Source organism: Erpetoichthys calabaricus, chromosome 2 (assembly GCF_900747795.2).
Source record: "Erpetoichthys calabaricus chromosome 2, fErpCal1.3, whole genome shotgun sequence".
Taxonomy (NCBI): Eukaryota; Metazoa; Chordata; class Cladistia; order Polypteriformes; family Polypteridae; genus Erpetoichthys; species Erpetoichthys calabaricus.
In genome coordinates, this window is record NC_041395.2 from 113,244,323 (window position 1) to 113,266,825 (window position 22,503).

At 38.1% G+C, this 22,503-nt stretch overlaps 1 protein-coding gene across 1 annotated transcript in view; it reads left to right on the top strand.

Annotated features, from left to right (window-relative positions):
- The first annotated feature begins 13,144 nt into the window (after positions 1-13,144).
- The window catches only part of LOC114646273 (coatomer subunit beta'-like), a 36,058-nt gene continuing 26,699 nt past the window's right edge, over positions 13,145-22,503 (top strand). Inside the window, 1 exon segment of the mRNA XM_028794391.2 lies at positions 13,145-13,233. Within this exon segment, the coding sequence (XP_028650224.2) occupies positions 13,231-13,233 (3 nt within the window). The 5' untranslated portion in view covers positions 13,145-13,230.

A 22,503-nucleotide genomic window follows, 5' to 3' on the forward strand; every position in this document is an offset into this window, starting at 1 on the left:
TTTCCATTTGTTAGCACTAATGCGATCTTTACTATCAGTTTTTTGAGACTTTCAAATTTTAGTACTTTCATAATCTCTAACCTGCTCTGCATGTGCATTGGGCCAATGTTTTTGAACCTCATTACGACTTTCTACTTTGTCTTCTACTCTTTGTCTTTTCTTCTTCTGCTGTTTGTCTTTTATTTCCACCCCTGCTTGGACCTGTTAAGTTTTCAATTCATCTCTTGGCACAAAGTCTTGTCTTGCGGAACGTGAAATTATCTCTCTGAAAACGTCTCGTCTATCTGAAAAAGTCTCATCTTGTCCCAAGATTCCATCCATCCATTTTTCAACCCGCTGAATCCGAACACAGGGTCACGGGGGTCTTCTGGAGCCAATCCCAGCCAACACAGGGCAGGAACCAATCCCGGGCAGGGTGCCAACCCACCGCAGGACACACACAAACACACCCACACACCAAGCACACACTAGGGCCAATTTAGAATCGCCAATCCACCTAACCTGCATGTCTTTGGACTGTGGGAGGAAACCACAGCGCCCAGAGGAAACCCACGCAGACACAGGGAGAACATGCAAACTCCACGCAGGGAGGACCTGGGAAGTGAACCCAGGTCCCCAGGTCTCCCAACTGCGAGGCAGCAGCGCTACCCACTGTGCCACCGTGCTGCCCTGTCCCAAGATTTTTTTATATAATAGAGAGATATATTGTATACAGTAAACATTTTGATTAAAAACAACCTAAGGACTACGAAGGTTTTCTTAACGATTTAAATTTTCTTGTACTACATAGTGTCATAGCAGCAGAGTTCTGTGTTTGAATTCTGAATTGGGTACTGCCACTGTTAAATCTGCACTTTTGCCTTATGTCTTAATGCCTAAGTTAATATGGCTACTGTAAAGTGGTCTGGGTGAGTGACTCTGTGTTGGGTTGTGTGTGTCAGAGTATGCCCTGAGATGGGGTGACATGCTCGGGTTGACATTAGCCAGTTCTGTTGTATTGTTAGGTGTACATAGCACAATAAAATTCTTACTTGCATGTCTCCTCAGAAAAGACAAAAATACAGTACCAACCAAAAGACATGTACACACAAAAAAGAAAGGGATTTCAATGATCCTGGACTGAATAAACAAGTTAGAAAATAAACAACTGTGAACAATGAGTCCTGGATTGGTATTTTTATAATGCATCTTTCAATGCAGGACAACATGACAAGGCTCCACAACATACAATTTACAGTCCATTTGTGCTCTATCCTGGACCAGCGCATAGCTGATCTTTGAGACCTGCCTTGAGCACAAGGCTGCCATGACAGATAAACCCACTTAAACCTAAACTAAATAGATAATTGGTATAAAAAGTAATTGATGCCAAATATTCATTTTCAAGTACACATGTTAGTGCTGACAAATAAACAAACAAACAGACCAACAGCAGGGGGACAGCACCAAACCGACAGAGTTATCAGCCAGTGGCCCACTGCTGGCTGGCCGCTCGGTAGCTAGCAGCTCACAGCTGCTAGAATGCTAGTGGTAACCATCCAGCAGGTTAATATCAGTCCTCTTGTGGCTAGCCGACCACTATTATAGCAGGTGGCCCTGTGATAGTCCACTGGCAGCATTTATTAATTACAAGGTCAACAGACAAAATGTTCATTGATCATGGGCTGCTTTATTCCCAGACAACAGTCCTATGCCTACATTTTTTCCTATTTTACCTAAGGTGGATATGCACAGAAAAAAAGACGTATTTTGGTCAATGTTTTGGTAAATTACTTTGAAACAAGCAAAACATACGATACGTTCCCCCTATAAGGCTGTATATTTTTGTTTTAATCAGATGTGAACTATTCAAATTGTTTTGATAGCAGGGGGTCCTAAATATTGAGCCAACATATCAGCAAAAAATGGGCCACTGAAGATGTTAATTGAAACATTTCAGATAAACTAAAGATTATCTACGTTTCAAAAATATTGTATTTTAATACACATCAATATTAAAACCATTAATTTGCCTGGATCTTATTGGTGCATTTATTAATTCTTTGGAGGCAACACTTCTAGAACCTGGGCATTTTTACTAAGAAGCAAAATTTTCTACTGACAGTCTGAAAGCAGCAGTTTTATACTCACGCTAATTAGCAGAACCCCAGAGGAGATTTGAAGCAAGGTGTGAGGGGGCTGTATTTCTTCTGTGGAGTTTTCGCACTGGCAATGAGCACTGAATGGGTAGGTGATGGTAGGTTTCCGATTTTTTTTTTGGTAATTATTGCCAATTTTGGTAGCATCACACAGCTAGAAAAGCCATTTTGGTGTTGTTTTTCAGATTCATATAACAAGCCTCATGACTACTTGCATTGGTCAGAAGTGGAACCACCGTGGATACAGATCCAGAAAGCACAAGGACGAGAGAATTTGAGACATAAAATTTCACAACAATTATTTTGTGCTAACCAGAAAATCCTATTTTAGACCAAATCAGAGGTACAATGCTGCACTCTCATTAAGTGATGAAGATGATGACTTGTTTGCAGCCCCACAATATCCAAGATTTAATAACAGGTAAAACTGACAAGATATCTTACTTTTAAGTACTAAATCTTTTACATGTGACATGGTTAATTTTTATTTTTCTTTTACCTGGAAAGTGCATAACAAAGACAATATCACAAAACCTGCTAACTTATCATTTTTAAAATTTTCTCAATCGGGGCAAAAAAAAAAAAATAGCGCCACTATTGTGATTGATGCACCTACTCTCAGGACAAAAATGAAAAGATAACATAATGGTGTCATCACTATGGAAATATGATGTATGCATTTTGGTAACCTTGCTTTCAGCAGTTTCCCACTGGAGTGGCACTCCTCATACTGAAGGTATTTTTTCTTTGCTCAGTATACTCTGTGTGCTCTGTAAACATTCTGTTCATTCATTCAAAACAAAATGTATATGTATGCAGATATTAGATTAAGATATTTAAATTACACTTTTTACAGAACCCAAGCAAATGTGGGGCTGTACAGGACGGCCTCTTTACAATATGCAGGTATGTGCAGTGCCTGTTTTCAAGGACCATTTTCATGATTTGGAAATCTATCAGTTCTGTGGGGCCTACTGCTCAACTGTGTCTTTTTTTCAACAAATCATATCTTTGTATGTAATGAACAGGTTGATAACGTAGTGAAGTAAACATTTGCCCTCCCAGTATTGCATTTTCTTTTTCAGGTTTAAGTCATGCTTATGGACCTCATCACCAAAAATGGCCATTCACCTGGAAGGTAATTCTACAGTGATGCAGGCAAACTCACATGGATATCATATCACTTTCATGTGCTGTGACACAATATGTTTGAAATTTTATTTATATAATTCCATAACAAAAACCACATTGGAAAACCACTGCTAACTTGACATTTTGACCATTTCTTAACTCAGGGCCAGAATCACTTGTGCTACCATGAACACTGGGTAAGTAAACTGTGACTGATGTAGCCATTCTCAAGACAAATATAAAATAATGGTGTCATCACTATGGAAATATGCAGATTATGCATTTGGTACTTTTTTTTCACCTTACTATAATTGTCAATCAAAGTTTGTCATATTAATTGCTAAGTTATGTAATGTAGCTTTAACAAGTTGCAGTAGGTCTGGACCATGGTGAATCTCAGCAGAACCTGTCTGATCAGAATGCACTTGATGGTGAGTATTGTGTACACATAACACATACTGTAGTAGATAGAGTAGCATTCTACTTCTACTTTTAGAATGTGTTGATATATCCCTTTTTACATTAAAGAGCACTTCAGAACAACAATGACAATGATGAGGAAGATGCAGGAGGAGCTTACCAGCAAGCTCTAGCATCATACAGAGACTGGACAATATAGAACACACCATGCAAATTACAAATACTGTATATATTGATGTGGATCTTCCTTTTTCTCCTCCCTTCAACACATGGGAGTCTCTGAAGAATATGAACTCCATGCTCTTTCAGAACCAGGAGGTTTGAGAGAAATTGATAATTTCATGATTCATTCATTTGTCCTCACAGGTGGCGCAGTGGTAGTGCTGCTACTTTGCAGTAAGGAGACTGTGGAAGATTGTGGGTTCGCTTCCCGGTTCCTCCCTGTGTGGATAGCGCTTTGAGTACTGAGAAAAGCGCTATATAAATGTAATGAATTATTATTATTATTATTTGTCAGAGATTTTACAATACAATTTTCAGTATTTGAACAGCTGTTCTAAGACATGCATGCTAATATCTGTTTTTTTCCAACAGGGGCAACATCTGTCTATTAAAGGAGGCAGGACAGTCAAAGAATCAGTGAGGTGAATGATTCCCTGCCTAATGATAAATGTTGTTGCCTGGTTGTGTAATTGGACAGGTGTGTGGGAGAGAAAATCTCTTTCAAGGACCTCAACCTGAAAAGCATCATCCACAGCATGGAGGTTATAACAGCCAATAACAAGCATCAATCCTTCTGGTTGCCAAAGTCAATGTGATTATAATGTCTTTATTATTTCCGTGGTGCACATTAATACAGTACACCGTGTTTAATAAATTGTGTTTATACTAAATGCTGCTTTATTTGGTCCTTGTTCTTTTACTATACCACATTAATTATCACTTTTTTTTCTTTTTGCTATTGTACAGGTGGTATTGCATGTGAAAGGAGAAGATTGTAGAAAGAAAAGTGCATCAGTGTATAATATATTATCAGTATCATCGATATTATTGTTGTTATTATTATTGTTGCATAATCGTTGCTCTAATAAAGATATTAAGACTTGTACCAAGAGTGTTGTCTAATTAAAATTTTTGTTACATGAGTGGTAATAAATTAATGAACTGCCAACAACAATATTTAATAAGCTAAAATCAAAATGCATATAGCGGCTTAAGGGCGGGTTTCTGTCGGCAAATGCTTTCCAGCTGCCCGAGGACCGACTGTCAGCCAACACCTGCTGCCGCTAGCGGACTGCCAGGCGGCCGCCCAAAATCCGATGTGCAAAATTCCATGCAGCACTGGCGGCGGCCGCTGACGGACCTCTGGTTTGGCCGCTAGTGGCCTGCTGGACCTTTTACTGTTTGGGGAACAACTTCACACAGCCAAATAAAGAATAACATAAGTTTTCTGAAGACTTATGTTTGTTTTCTCCAAACCGCAATACTAAATGCAGGTCTTCCGTACGCTTATTGTATATTTACATCACAATATTTATGGCTTTTTACAAACACTTTGCAACACTCATTAACACACAAAATGGTAACTGACAACGCAAACATTTGTTTAATGTTACTGTCAATATTACTTTAAAAATGAACTTTAATCATTTTAATTTTGCCAATCGAACAGAAAAGTGTACTTGAATATGTTAACTTTTAGATGAAAGTATTATCGCCATTAATTGCTTCTATTGGTGTTCTCCATTGGTCTCACAGACACATCTGTTGACAGAGGGGAAGTGCGGGAAAACATCACCGTGAGAAAAGAACCACAATTTTAGCGGTGTTGTGAGTTGAGGGATGAAAGATGTTAAAGACAATAATTCCTTTTATTCTGATGCTGTTGTGAAAGTGTAAACAAAGAAAAAAAAAGTCTGTAACAGTGACAAAGAAGATGGTATGTGAGACCTTTAAATTGTATCGGGTTGTTACGACGGGGAATATGCGACACTTGCATTGTCTATGTGAGAAATGGACGAAGAAAACAACCATGAATACGTTCTAATTTGATGATTTGCTTCACCGCATTGAACCATTCATCAAACATCGAAGCACGCAGATTGATCCTGTTGGTTCTGCTTGCCATCATATGTTGTCAGTAAACTGCGATGCTGCTTGGCAAAAGCGCTACCGCCGCGCCACCACGTTTAATTATTAACAGTATACATTATTTAAATGAAGTTAACTTGTGCGTAAAATGTAATACACATTATTACATTTCATTATGAAAATTATATGAAGTGTAAATTTTCGTATTCTAAATGTACAGAGAGCTGCAATATCATGAAGTTAATGTATTCTGTGTGTCGATCTCTGCCTGCGGCTCCTCTCCGTGCAAGACGAAGTCCGTTTAAGAAGCACGTAGCGAATAACTATTGGGTCGGGGTACACTTACAATACTAATCATTTAACGTGCTACTTTATTTACAACGGGGTGTGAGAAACTAGTAAATTTAACGTCCATTTTAAGATGTTTATGACGTTCAACGTAATGACAAAATAAACTATGAGGTTGAAGTCGAAATTTCAACTTTTATCGCAAAATACACCTTGTTTTTCTTCACTGCGTCCTGAATACACATCCGTACATATATCTTTAGCATAGGATAAAAACAATAATTTTCTTAATACTTAACCATTGTAATTTCATGGAAACTGCGCAGTCAGAGCCACAGCGCTAAAGAGACGGGCCCGGCTACAGGTCGAAGACTCGGCCTTCCACAGTCCGCCTCCACGACCTCCCACAGACCGTAGAAGAGATGAGCATCTGTACAGTTTTTCCAATTCGAAAAAGAAAAGGAGCTGAAAACGTTTTCCGACAGGGAACAATGGCACAACAGAATCAGGTATGGACTCACAGATTAAAATGCGCAGCATATATAAAGAAACTTTAGATCCATTAACTAATGAAATGTACGATTATATATTGCGAATCCAAGTGTTTTATGTTTATCGTCATTACTGATATAACTTACTTTTAAACATATTGTTTTAATGAATGTTTTTCCTTCTTGTATTATTTATTTTTTAATACTTGTGTTATTTCATCTATATTAACTGTTTAACTTATTTATGAGATGTTATGTAGCGTATCTGCAATGTTAGTGTATAATATGAAAGGTATTGTGACGTGTCTTGCCATTGCATGGACTATAAGGAAGGGAAGCAGTGTTGGGGTGGAGTCTTGAGGGAACCCTGTTTGTAAGGGCTTGGGGCACCTCCCTAGAGAGAGATGAGTGACAGGGATATGGGTTAATTAATGGGGCGTGATAAAAAGGTGTGTGTGGCCAGAAGTTGGAGTTGGAGGCGGGAGAACAGTATAAGGTGTAAGGAAGAGAAGTAACTGTTTGGAGAGTAAGAGAGGTAGATAGGACGAAGGTGATTAGTCTTTGTTATTTTGGAGATGTCCCCGTGACCCAGACAACGGGCGGCTGTAGGGCACCGTTTATATCGCGGCTGATTGAATAAAAAGCCAGTCGGCATTTTTGGAAGACTTCCCCGGACAAGCGGCTCCTGAGTGTGTTATTCGACGGGACGTCACAGTATTTATGTTTATTGTCGTCATTAATGTTTGTCAAATATCATATTTATCTTGATTTTTCTGTAGTTAAGTTAGCTATTTGTAAAAGCACGCTAGCGCTTTCTGACAAATTAGTATTACATATTATTTTTGTCTTGATTTCCACAGCCACGTTTCTGATAAAGGCAGAGAATATAAAACCGACTTTGATTACATTGAATAAATATCAAAATGAGTCCAAGGGCCCCTCTTTGTAAAAAGCAGAGAGACCACGTTGTAAAGTATGCAGATAATTATGTAAGTAGTTCGGATTCAGCGGGTTAGAAAATGGATAGATGGATGGATGTATGCATGCGTGTTTTATTAAAAAAATGACATATGCAACTTTACTTGCAAACAATACTGATGTTTAGATTTCTGAACTAGAACTTTTTAAATACATTTTAAAAAGCTGAGCTAATCCTGCATTTTCCGTTGTTTGGCAGGTTTTACTATCTACAGATGCCACACAGGATGTGTCACAAGTGGCCATTTCCATTGTTGTTTTTGTTTAAATGTCATTGTCATCAGTTTATTGTATGTCAGTATTTAATGTTCTTCCTTGATTTATTTTTTTACTTTTTGTATTAGGGCTTTCCAAGTCAGATGAATAGCCATGATTGTGAAATTTTCATGTTGATGATATGACCATTTCGTATTTTAACTATATTTTTGTGTATGTCTGTATAGTGTGGTCCAGATCTAACTATGCAACTTTTAATGCAATGCAATGCAAAAATTGCAGTATTTAACGATGTGTCCAGGTTTCCAAATGACCATTTTATAGTTTCTCTGTAGAATGCGTTGTATGTGGTCCCAGAGGCCCCCTTTGATCTCAACTTTAGTACACTCTTCTTTCATTGTAGTATTTGTAGAGGGAGGATTATATCTGGTTGTTGGTTTCCATTTTTGTCACCTTCTACAATTTGTGTTGGATATTTGTTATTATTTTATTTTTTTTATATTTGTATCTCTTTAACTTCAGCATACTGTCCCTAGTGGTTTTTATGTTCCAGAAACACCTACCTTTCAAAATCCACATATTTTAAATGTATGTTTGTAATGGTTTACATAAATATTTTTGTAACATTAAACTTCTTTTAACAATTTGACTCTGCTCAGTCCTCTTTAGAATGACATGCTGGCTCTGAGGAAGTGCTGGTGTAGAATGTTGCTTGAGAACTCCAGCACCAAGGAGTAAATTAAATTTAAATTTAATAACTTTCATTCAGCTCTGCGATAATGTGGCAATTATGCTTAGCCATGTTGTAAATCAAAGACAAGTAATCAAAATATTTACCATTATAAACTTAGTGCTTCTTTTTGAAATGACAGAAGTAACTGCTCACATTGGACTGAGTGAGCAAATGCCCTTTTAAATGAAGACCAAGAACCAAACAAAAAATTAGAAGGTACAGAAATGATGCATAGCCTGGATAGGGTCACTTTTTTGCTTGTTCTTTTGGTTCTTTTTTTAACATTTCCTTAGGTAAATATTATGTTTTCTGTTTTCAGGTTTAGACTCTATTGAGCAATTAATGAAAAGACAGAAGATGAGTAAAGACTTGCACTACATCTGAAGCGAAAAAAATGTCTTGCTATTCCATAGCACTGCTTTAATGCAGGTTTCAAATCTTTTCTTTTAGAAGAAACATCAGCCACCCTTCTCCAATATCCAGCACAGGGCACTGATGAGCAGGTACAGAAACATCATTTTATAAACTTCCATAAGAAAGATGAAATACATTTTGTTGATGCTGGCTTACAATGCATATTATATAGTGAATAAAATGTGTGAAGACTTTTAATGCTTGTCTCAGATGTTGTCTCTTGTTTCTTAGTGTTAATCGTTAACCAGTAGGAGTCAAAGCCCAAAAGACTAAAAGCCTGTTTTATATCTTCTGACACAGAAATACAACTCTTAAAGGCCTTAGAAAATTTGAAATGCATTGTGTACTGTGTTAATAATAGTGTATGGTAAGAAACATTGAAGACTTGCAGAATCTGTGATTGAAAGCAGCAGTACTAATAATGTATAACAAATTAAGAATATACTGTACATTATTTTTTGCTTTCCTTTTTCTTACATTACTTGTAAATGTGGAGGTAAAGGCTATAAGCTTTATGATGACCATTTAAAGAATTTTCTTTTTTTCTTCATAAAATATATTACAGCAACACAGAATCTTCAGCATCTTACAGAGGCAGAGAAGTGGTGTGCTGATAATAAACCTGTGCTCAGGGGGCAAGTCTCACTGCCTTCATTACTGTCAATGGAGAAAGACAACATAGAGCCCCTTCAGAAACTTTATTTGCTATCTGCATTTCTAGAAGAAAGGGAGAGGGAATATGTCCTTAGACCCTTCATCATCCTTCTTTCACATATGGAAGACATGCATCTGTTTTTAGGTAACATGAGAGGAAAAAAGAAAAATCACTGTGTTTTGTAAGAAAATGTAACATAAACATACATGTCCATCTTTGTTCAGTTACAACCTACAATTCTTGTTCTATATATTATATATTGTTTAACTTTTTGTAATAAATGTTGCAAACCAACTTTATCTTTGCAGTCCATTCTCTCAGATCTGTACTTCTTAATGTTATGTATTAAAATAATGTTGTATAAGATAGAGCAAGACAATTTTTATTTATAAAGCAAATTTACAACAGTCAGAACTGAACCAAAGTGCTGTACAAGCAAGGGTAAAAGAAGCAGTTCAAATATACCGTATGTACACAGCACAAAACTGCAAGCATAACCATCCATTACATAAAAGATAAACTCAAAATACCCACACCCATACATACATATTTATAATCATGAATGTACATGAGCCAGCATATACAAACATAATGTCAACCTCTTGCAGGGTCAAATGGCAGCAAGAAGAAATAAGACTTTAATGATGACTTAAAAATGGCCTGTGTTGGAGCAGACCTAATAGAATAATGTGAGCCATTCTAGAGAAAAGGAGCAGCCACTGCAAATGCCCAATTCCTCCTTTGCTTCATCCTTGACCTCAACACAATTAAGAGCATCTGGCTAGTAGACCGTAGTTTTCTTGTTGGCACATACAAGCAAAGAGGTTCCAAGAGGCAAGATGGGGCTGTTCCATTCTAACATTTGAAAACAAGTAATAGAATTTTAAAATGAATTTTGAAGAGGACCAGAAACCAATGAAGCAAGGTCAGTATTGGTGAAATATGGTCGTGCTTACAAGAGCCTTCAATAATCGAGCAGCAAAGTTGAGGACTAGTTGTAGGCGTCATAACAAGACATCTGCGGTGGGCTGGTGCCCTGCCTGGGGTTTGTTTCCTGCCTTGCGCCCTGTGTTGGCTGGGATTGGCTCCAGCAGACCCCCGTGACCCTGTGTTAGGATATAGTGGGTTAGATAATGGATGGATGGATGGATAACAAGACCTGATCAACACCTACCTACAAAGAACTGCAATAGTCCAAATGAGATGTTATAAGGGCTTGGATGGCCTTTTCAAGATCACTGAAAGAAAGAAAAGTCTTTACCTTAAAATCTCAGCTGGAAAAAGCTTCATTTAACCTCACAATTTATCTGTTTTTCGAGTCTGAATGAGCTGTCAAAGATCACGCCTGGACTCCTAACTGAAGCTTTATGATACGTATATGGCAAGGGGTCCAAGAGCAGCATCAGAGATGCTCAAACCTTCTGAACATTTGGACACCACAGTCTCAGTTTTATTATCATTTAATTTAAGAAAATTCATTGCCATCCAGGTTTTAATATCATTCAAGCACGTATGGAGGGTCTATATTGTCTTGTTTTGATTTTAGTGGCAAATAGATTTGAGTGTCATCAGCACTGCAGTGAAAAGAGAAGCCATACTTGTTAATAATGGAGCCTAAAGGTAATATGCATATCAAAAAGTGAACTGGTCCAAGGATGGAACCCTGCAAGTAAGAGGAGCTATAGAGGATGGGAACTCATTGAAATGAATAGAAAAGCTCCTATTGCTTAGATAAGATTTAAACCATTTCAGGGCATTACCTTGGATGCCAACAAACTGTTCAAGACGGGATATAAGAATTGTAAGACCCACAGTATCTAAAGCTGTGGCAAGATCTAGCAGTAAAAGAATGACAGAATCTCCAGCATTAGTAGTTTGGAGAAGGTCATTGTAAACCTTTAACAAGGCTGTTTCAGTGCTGTAAGAAGATCTGCATCTGGATTGGAACTTTTCCAGAATACAAATTTCATCCAGAAAAGTTTGAGTTAGGACAACTATTTCTAAGACTTTAGATAAAAAAGGCAGTTTAGGAATTGGCCTGAAATTTTAAACATTAGAGGGTCGTGATTTTGTTTTTTAATAAGTAAACATACACCACAGCATGTTTCAAGGCAGCACGAACACAACAAGAAGTCAAGGTAGCATTTATTAAGGTAACAACAATTTGGTCCGACAGAATCAAAAAAACCCTTAACTGATCAAGAGGGGACACTGTCCAGGGGCCAATTTGTAGGATTCAGGAGTTGCACCAAATCAAACAATAGAGACAATGATACAGGCTCAAAGTGGTCAAAGACAGCTGAACATGGGAAGAGATGAATCCTGAGCAGGCAGTGTGCCCGATTACCTAATTAACGGTAATCTTATTTACAAAAAATTATATCTCCGTTTGGAGAGCAAGTTGGGGTATGCGAGAAATGACAAATTCCTAATACAGTACAAGAAATTGTATGTGGCGATTAAAGGATTTAAAATCACAAAAAAATTGAGTTGTAATTATTGCATCTACCCAAACGAAAACATTTTTAAAGTTAAGTTTAAAATCTGAATCAATGTGTTATTTCAGTTCCAAAATAAATGAAAGACATTCAATGGAAGTAAGGTACAGAGCGTGCAACTTTCAATAATGCAAATGTTTACATTTCTTTAGAAAAACAAACGATAATATAAGCAATTTAAGAGATTTGCCTCACTTTTTTGATAAGTACATACTTATAAGTTAGGGTCCCAATGAGAACAATTGCGCATTAAAATTACAAACCAGGAAAACGTTTGAAAGTTTAATAATTCCACTTGAAATTTATCAAAATTATATCTGCAGCGTAGAACAAAATTAAAAAAAAATACAATTCAAGACAGACAATGGAAATGAAGGTCCCCACGTACTGTACGTAATCTGGATCATTTCAAACATTGTTCAATGCAAACAATTTTAAAAGTTTCTTTTACTGAGAACTCGAAAGTTTAGAGCTTCATTTTCATGCCTGTTGATCATCGTCTATTTATTCTGTAACATAATAAATTGATGTCATTAACGGAACTTTCCCTTTTATTAAACGAGGTTCCAGAAATAATGTAAAAATAATTTCAAATATTTTGAATAATAGAATTCACTATAATAGCAGTTAGAGCAACCACATTCATATTTAGTATGGCGTTTCCTTAATCTAAAAATATGGTATGTTCTCTTTCTTTTAACAATCATGTCCTGAATCATAAATTATAAAACTGTATTTTTGTTTCTAAAAATAAATACGACAGTAATACCATAAAGTGTAACTCAGTTTCTTGCCTCGTGATCGGCGGAAGGCATATTAATATCGTATTTTGGAGTTACAAGGTTAATTAACGTTACTATATAGTTTTGTAACGAAGCGATGTGACAGAGTACTGACACGAATGATGGGGGCGTGGCGTGGAAGGCTGGAGGCGTGGAAGGCCGAGTCTTTGACCTGCAGCCGGTTACAATTGGGGGAGATGGCGCTGCGCTAAACGTACTGACTTGGAATTTCCGGAACCACTAGCACCACGAGAGCATTGTGATATTGTTACTATTGAGCAGCCCATCACTATCTCACGATATTACACTTATCTCGCGGAGCTAGTGGGTCCGGAAGTTTCACGTCAGTACGTTTAGCGCTGTGGCTCTGGCTGTGCAGTTTTTACGAAATCAGAATGGTACGTATTAAGAAAATTCTTTTTTCCTAGGCTAAAGATATATGTACGGATGAGTATTAGGGCCGCAGTTGTATTTCGCGATTAAAGTCGAAATGAATCACGTAGTTTGAATCGTTATTAAAGACATTTTGACTTTAATCTCGCAGTTTATTTCGCCATTAAAGTGGAACGTCATAACCATCTTAAAATGGACGTTTACTAGTTTCACAAACTCCGTTATTACTAAAGTAGCACGTTAAATGCTTCGTATTGTGTACCCCGACCCAGTAGTTATTTGCTACTTGCTTCTTAAACGGACTTCGTCTTGCATTGACAGGAGCCACAGGCACCAATCGACACACAGAATACATTAACTTCATGATATTACAGCTCTCTTAACATTAAGGGCTCGTTTATGCTTCACGCTCAGAACGCTTACGCACAGGCATCATAGCTGCCACGCGTTCTCAGCGTTCAATACACGTGTCCTCTGAGCAGGTTCTCAGAAATTAAGGGCTTGTTTATACTTAACACTCAGAACGCGTACGCGCCCACACCATGGCTGCCAGGCGTTCCCATCGTTCATTTGACGCGTCCTCTAAGCTGGTCCTCAGGCCTGATTAAGGGCACATTTATACTTAACGCTCAGAAAGCGTACACGCCCGCATCATAGCTGCCATGCGTTCCCATGCGTCCTCTGAGCAGGTCCTCAGAAATTAAGGCCAGGTTTATACTTCACGCTACGCATGCTGCAGCGGAAGCTCCTGCTACACAAGCGTTGAAGTGTTTATATTTGCACCGTACATCTGGAGGAATCCACCAGGTGGCAGTGCGTGTTATTATCACGGTGAGAACATGTTCGGCTTCGCTGTGTTGTGAATTGCCTGGAACACCCATTAAATTCCGATAACACCTTACCACAATATCTCTGAAAAGGATGTTTATTGATTAAACCCATGGATGTATCCATTTCAGCAAGCATTGGGCACGAGTGAGAAACAATCCCTGAACGAGGCCTCGGCTCATCGCAAGGTGAATACAAGCATACACATACACTAGCGTCATTTTAGCTGCACCAAATCCCCATATCTGCATATCTTTGGAAGGAAACTGGGGCACACTGAGGAAACCCAGCAGGAAAACATGTAAACTCAGGGAATATCAGCGACGTGACTCCCTGCAAGACAGCAGCGCTAACGCTCCGCCACTGTGTCACCCCCATGTGTGTATTATTAACAGTATTCATTATTTAAATGAAATTACCGATTTATCTGTAAAATGTAACATACATACTTCAGTACATTTCATCATGAAAGTGATATCAAGTATTGTTTGCTTATAATGTACAAAAAAGGAATAAAAACCTGTACAATGCAGTTATAAAAATTAAAGCCAAATTAACCATAAGCACGTCCAGGATGATGCAAACTTTGTCGATCCTTTCAAAAGTGCCTACAGCTCTTGAAAGCACTTCATCCAGGTAGTTGTAGAGGCCATCTATCAGATCCTCATCTTCTATATAGGTCATTACCTGATGACCTTTAGGATATTTGCAATTTTTAAAGCATTTGGATGACACCTTTCAAGATACAACAGCCTGTTGGACAAGAAAATAAAAGTTTGGCACTATAAATTCATCATAGCTGCTAGGTAGATTTCAATACCCAAAGTCTTAGTAGTTACCAGAACTAAGTTACCAGCAAGTTTTAATCTGCTTGATGGTCCTTTATTATGAACTCCCAACGGTTTTTCAATGGCCACAGTGTGCCCCCAGGACCGTGGTTGGGAAACACTACTCTAATCATCAAAATAAACACTCTTAACACTCCCTCAAGGTGACAACTGGTCCTTGACAAAGCTTATGACAATCTTCATGCTATGATAAATCTTAAGGTTTTTGCTCAAGTCAAACCGAGTATCAAACTACATTGGTAGACTACATTTGTACATTAATACCTTGATGTGGCTGTATCAGTACTGTATATTCCTGAAGAAGTTAACTCCTGCCATGTTCTTCTTGGTCCTGACTTTTAGTCATCAAAATGTTGATGTTATCAATTTAACAGAAAAAAGAGAAAATAGAGCACCCAGTAAAGGTCTACCTGTACATACCTAAATATACATGGGTATTTTTAAAATAACACTATTAACCCTGTTTAAACACTAAAATATTTAAAATTCCAAGTTTATTTAAACTAATCATTTTCCCTAGTTGGATGTGAGGTGTCACCTTAGATAAAGTGCATACTAACTGAGGATAAGAGAAAAAGTATTGAAATTATACACAATCTAAACACAAATGTAAGGTTGCATAAAGTCTATAATTAATAATTAAATAACCTTAGCATCCATATTCTGTAGTCTACTGAAACAGTAGGTTACTTTGGGATGTCCTAGGAAAAGAAGGAAGGAAAAAAAATGCATGTGAAGGTCAGATACTACAAGTGAATTACAAGTTTAACAAATGGTTGTATGCAATTTACCTTATTTTTTATTAATATCCATTTTCCAGAAGATATTCTTGTAGCCAGTTTGCTGTAAGGAAAAAAATATAAATAGCACTTGTAAATAAACTGAAAAGGTTTTGTGTACATCAGAATTGTCAGTCTTAGTCACATACAGTTTTGTGGTGCATTACATACTGCTTGAAAGTCTTTTAACAGTTTAGAAATGGCATGCATCACCTGCACAAAACTACCTTGAAATGTTGTTAAAACTGACAGTACTAAAACATGGCTGATTACTTGGTATTACAATTTAGACAACATTGCTCTAAGAATTCCAAAATAACGAACTAAACTGAAAGGGGAAAAAAGGTAATATCATGCATCATTATAGTCAATATGAACTTTGTTAAAAGCCTGGTTCGCAGCAGAATGACTATCAAGCATTTCCAAGTTGCTTGTAAAAGTGTTTTTATGTCTTCCATGCACAGTCTAGGAGGGCTCCGACAATTGAAGAAGCCGTGTGTCATAAGAAAAGGTTGTTGAATGTAGTACACGATCTAGCATTTGCTATTTTATCATTGGGATGCCTAACTGACTAGGACACAAGGTATCATCCTAAGGTTTTTTTTGTTTTTTTTTTTGTTTTTTTTTTTGCCCCTAACGTGAATCAGGCTTTAGAATTAAGGATCAAAAGAAACTATTTGACATAGGGGAGAACATTAAATTCCTCACTTCTTATAGGAAATCAATTATTAAAGAGTCAGAAGAAACCATCACAATTAAATCAAAGAATAAATTTTGTTTTTTGAACAGGTAGTTAGCCAGTTATCTCAACACTCATTGTGAAATACAATACCTAGAACAAAGAAAAGGCAAACATTAAAAAAAAAAAAAAAAAAACTTTTGAACTGGAAGAGGGCATTTGTGACTGCCAACTCTGTGACAAGTCCAAGTAATTCTTAACTGTAACCTGAACAGCTCCACGTAGCTGTTATCTTGAAATTCAAAGGGATTTCTGCAATCCATAAAGTGCATTATTCGCTTTTTTGGTCTCATGACCTGTAAAAGTACACTTTATGAATGTTTCATCACAAACATGTAGCATGGTTCAAACATATATCAGAGCAAAATGGTAAAGTTAATGGTCAACAGCAATGGATTATCAAGTAGAATTGTACTGTGTTGTCTGGATAAGCTCACACATATTATCCAGTGTCCTGGCTGCCAAGCTGGAAGCAAAAGGACATTCTTTGATCCAACATCTGGCTGCATTACAGTAGTTTTTGGGAAATAAAGAGAAATGTTTAAATACTAGCTTCATATTACTTTCGGTGAATAGTACACATTTGGATTTATGTCACTAATCCATATTACTAACCGAAGATTGTAAACTGGATGGGCGCAGGGCTCACCGGATGTACGGAAACCCCAAAGGTCCATGCTGTGACAACATGGGCGCCTACAATGCGCTTGCGAAAGGAGTCACGGCACACACCAACTGTGACAACGTGCTTGCGAAAGGAGTCACGGCTCAAATCAAAGGTCCATGCTGTGACAAAGCGCGCGCCTACAATGCGCTTGCGAAAGGAGTCACGGCTCAAACCAACTGTGACAACGCGCACGCCTACAACACGCTTGCGAAAGGAGTCACGGCTCAAACCAAAGAAAACACAAACGAGACTACGACCTGTGAACTACACCTCAGGTAATGCGTGCACGCCAGGTTATACGGCCGCCCGGACGCGACCGCCCACACCACCGCATATACCCTCCATGATATGTCTTCTTGCAGAGGCTTCCCACCGAGGCGCATGTTGAGCTGTGGCGCTCGCCCCACAGTCAGACGCAGCGGCTTCCCAGAGTCAGTAGGTGGCCCCCAAACAACACAACCTGTTCAAGCAGTCGGTGTCAGCGAAGGCAACAGACTCACGTCTCCACAAAACGAAACCGCTTTAGTTCAGATATGCTTATTGGATTAAATGACATTTCCCCAGACGCACCCGCCCTCCATGATATGTCATCCATCCACATATCGGACGGAACAGAACTGATTGCCATTCTAGGATTTCCGATTCGCTAGCGAATCGCGGGCTTACTTGTTAGAAAATAGTTTTAAAAAGTTACTTACTGGGAGGGAGAGAAAAGGATCTTGGTTCAAAGGTGGTTTCCTTGTTACAATTACATATGCGTCTACAACGTGCGCATACTTTCCCTAAATACATTCTGATATTGACAAATCCAATTTCTCTTTAAGCAAAGTAGTAACCATGCCTTAAAAGGAAAAAAAAAAACCTGAAATCTGTCAATTTCACTGATTAGCAGCAATTGTCAATCTGTCAAAGACAGGGAAAAAATGAGATAAAGTAATGATAAATTGTACATGAAAACCTTACTTATTTACTGTTGCCTCTAGTTCTTCATTTATTCCCAATGTAAAAAATTGTTTAACTGCACAATGATCTCATCATGAAACTTCTGGTCATGCAATACTTCATTTAGCTTTTAATGGAAAAAAAAGAAATAAAAAAGAATACTTTTGTATTGTAATGTAGTAATTGTAATGTAGGGAATTCTATGTATATCTAAAAGGAATATGCCTGAAGCTCCCCATATTTTTTATATACTTTACCATACATGTGTCTAGTCCTAATTTCCTCATGCAGTTGGAGAATTGGGTCCATTTTGCAGCCTGTAGTGTCCAAACCGCTCTCCTTATGCAACTGCTTCATGGCATCAACCTTAAAAATCAGAAACTTAAGTATCCACGCATCCAAAGCCATTGTAGTCCATAAGACATTTTAAATTATAACAACAAGTATTACAGACAGAAAAAGGTTGTACTGCTCTAACTTTTAACTTCCATGACTTAATTTAAAAGTCTATCTGTCTGTTAAACAAACATCAGCATATTCAGCAGGTTTTGGACAGTACAATGTTTCGCATTAAGTGTTTAACACAATACTAGACTTTTTGGTATTGGTGCAAATCCAAGGAGCCCAGAATTCAGAACAAGGATGGGCTGCAAGTGGGATTTCTCTTGTGCTTGAAAATAACAAGTATTACAAACCAAGCTGATTGTCAGCACAATTACATGAAAGAAGAAAAATAAAAAAATAAATGAAAAAAATTCTTACTGTGGGAAAACCCATGGAAAAGTATCACTAGGCTAACGCAATCCCAATATTCCACCATATTCTCCTGTGTGGTCCTCGGGGAGGCTCATGGATGTCAGTAACTAAAAGTTGAATGCAGTTAAATGAGATGTAAAACATTGAGTTAAACTACCATTATTACATCAAGAAAAAAAAAAGTTGTTTATAAGGATCACACTGAAGTAAACTGAACTAGAAACTTAATGTACTTGTCTGGCGTGCTAAAAAGATACTTTTTTGTGGAGATCCATTATAAAAACAGAGGGATTATGCTGATGTTTCACACATGAGAACCCATAAACTCATGAACAGTAAGTAACTCAAAGTGAAGGAGCCGGTTATGATTTGGGAGTGTGAACCCACTGGCTTTCTCCATGGTCTCAAACACCCGGCTCAAAGCATTGTGTGCCTAAAAGGAACATACAAAGAATACTAGTTAGAAGTCTGCTCTTCTGCTCCCACCTTAAAAAAAAAAAACTGCCAAAAAGACACTAAAATTACACTAAATGATTCTAAACTCCTTTTCCCACTTCTGATAACGGTACATCATTTGACAAGATGGGCACTGTTTGTAATAGGTTGATACACCTGTGGGTGGGGGGGTCAGTTAGATTGCTTATTACTCAGATGCCACTTTCAGAAATTTCAAGACAAATAAGAAATAAAGTCTGAACTCACCTTCAAAGACTCTGGTCAATGTAATGATTTTTTTCTACTTTTGGGATCAATACTGGCTCACTTATATGAATTTGGTCTTCACATTCCATGCAAATATTTTCCTGTGGCATGAAGATGTTTAGAAATTCTTGATGCACTATCTCTTAAATGTTCGGGTTGGGTGGCAGGGATCTTCTTCTTGACAAAAACGTACTTCACCTTTGTCTTCAAAACATTTCTCTCATGTGGGTACACTTTTGCTTGATTAAGACTCTCTTCTACCTCAAAATATTCCTCCACAGTCCTGTCTTTACCTGGCAAAGTCCTAAAATGGTCTCTTATTAGTTTGAAATAATTACCATTTGGAAATATACTTGTGAAAACAAGACAGTTTGGCACCTGTACAGGTCTGTGCTATGTGTTTTTTTTTTTGCTTTCATATGTGACGTGCACCCTTTTAACCTTATTGAAATGTTTTGGTTTTTTTTGTCTGTGTGTGAAAAATGGACACAAAGTGCTTTGAGGTCTCTCCAATGTCACCCAAGACTGCAAGAGGTGTACTTTCATCAATAGCTTCCTGATGTAATTTTTTTTTTTGGCCTCTCCAAACCATTTTGCCTGCACCATCTAAGGCAAAATCTCTTTTCCAAAGCTAATCCTGGGTGAATATGTTTTGCAATAGTCAAGTGAATGTAAATGGATGTATTGAAATGCCACAAGTCCACTTCTAACTGTAATCTCCTGGTTCCCTGCACATTCCTCAAGCACACATACAGTGTCTTGCATCAAACCCCAAGTTTTTTTTCTTTACATGAATAGGAAACAGGGGTCCCCTGAAACCTTTGGGAACTGCATAAGTGCCACTGCTAGGAACGTTAAATTCAGTGGCTTTCTAAGTGATGTGATAATAATGCATCATCAGAAGTGGACATAAGCCACCATTTAAGATTTTTGCAGTTTAAACATCACTTACAATGAGGACCCTGCACTATAACCTTTCTTAAATTAGCCTTTGTACTCAAAATTGGCTTAGCTGATGAGGATGCTGACTCTTTCAGGGGTAAAACAGGTAAAACATGTTTGCTAGATGTTTTGCCAGGGTTGAAGTAAACATCGGCATCTGCTGGATTACAGCAAGTAATGGTTCTTCTGGGGCAGAGGTAAACATTCTTTGCTGGCTTGTGGCAAGTGAAAACTCTTGGAGAGGCGAGAGAATTGTTAGTGTTTTCTTGGTGAAATCGAGTGTTTATTTCTGAAGATATGATGTACTGTATGTTCTTTTATTTGCTGGGTTTTGGACATTCAAGTAGGGTTAAAGCAGGTGTTGGAGTTTGCTGGGTTGTAACTAGTGCTAAATCCTGCGGGGTTGAGACAAATGCTGGTAATAACAGCCAACTTGAAGAAGAGGACACTGAAGGGGTGGATGGGGTTAGTCCTTCCTTTGGAACACATCTTCGTAAATGTGCTAGAAATCAAGTCGTTTGTAGAACTGTGACAGTGCATTTAAAGCAGTGATAGTGTGCTGTTTCTTTGCATCCTAAATTGCAAAGATAAATGAGCTTGCCTAGAGCAAAATTCAATTACTTAAGTTAAAACAATCGGATTCATTGAAGTTCTGAGTTAGCATAATATGATTTGCTCTGAAGTCGAATTTCATCGACAGTTATCCCACCTCTAGATCCACCCGTTGTCTCCAATCTGCTCCGATCCGGTTTGCGAGCTACAGGAGATTTAAAATCCTGAACAGACAAATGGACTGCCACGGTAGCATACAGTGGTGTGAAAAACTATTTGCCCCCTTCCTGATTTCTTATTCTTTTGCATGTTTGTCACACAAAATGTTTCCGATCATCAAACACATTTAACCATTAGTCAAATATAACACAAGTAAACACAAAATGCAGTTTTTAAATGATGGTTTTTATTATTTAGGGAGAAAAAAAATCCAAACCTACATGGCCCTGTGTGAAAAAGTAATTGCCCCCTTGTTAAAAAATAACCTAACTGTGGTGTATCACACCTGAGTTCAATTTCCGTAGCCACCCCCAGGCCTGATTACTGCCACACCTGTTTCAATCAAGAAATCACTTAAATAGGAGCTGCCTGACACAGAGAAGTAGACCAAAAGCACCTCAAAAGCTAGACATCATGCCAAGATCCAAAGAAATTCAGGAACAAATGAGAACAGAAGTAATTGAGATCTATCAGTCTGGTAAAGGTTATAAAGCCATTTCTAAAGCTTTGGGACTCCAGCGAACCACAGTGAGAGCCATTATCCACAAATGGCAAAAAAATGGAACAGTGGTGAACCTTCCCAGGAGTGGCCGGCCGACCAAAATTACCTCAAGAGCGTAGAGACGACTCATCCGAGAGGTCACAAAAGACCCCAGGACAACGTCTAAAGAACTGCAGGCCTCACTTGCCTCAATTAAGGTCAGTGTTCACGACTCCACCATAAGAAAGAGACTGGGCAAAAACGGCCTGCATGGCAGATTTCCAAGACGCAAACCACTGTTAAGCAAAAAGAACATTAGGGCTCGTCTCAATTTTGCTAAGAGACATCTCAATGATTGCCAAGACTTTTGGGAAAATACCTTGTGGACTGATGAGACAAAAGTTGAACTTTTTGGAAGGCAAATGTCCCGTTACATCTGGCGTAAAAGGAACACAGCATTTCAGAAAAAGAACATCATACCAACAGTAAAATATGGTGGTGGTAGTGTGATGGTCTGGGGTTGTTTTGCTGCTTCAGGACCTGGAAGGCTTGCTGTGATAGATGGAACCATGAATTCTACTGTCTACCAAAAAATCCTGAAGGAGAATGTCCGGCCATCTGTTCATCAACTCAAGCTGAAGCAATCTTGGGTGCTGCAACAGGACAATGACCCAAAACACACCAGCAAATCCACCTCTGAATGGCTGAAGAAAAACAAAATGAAGACTTTGGAGTGGCCTAGTCAAAGTCCTGACCTGAATCCAATTGAGATGCTATGGCATGACCTTAAAAAGGCGGTTCATGCTAGAAAACCCTCAAA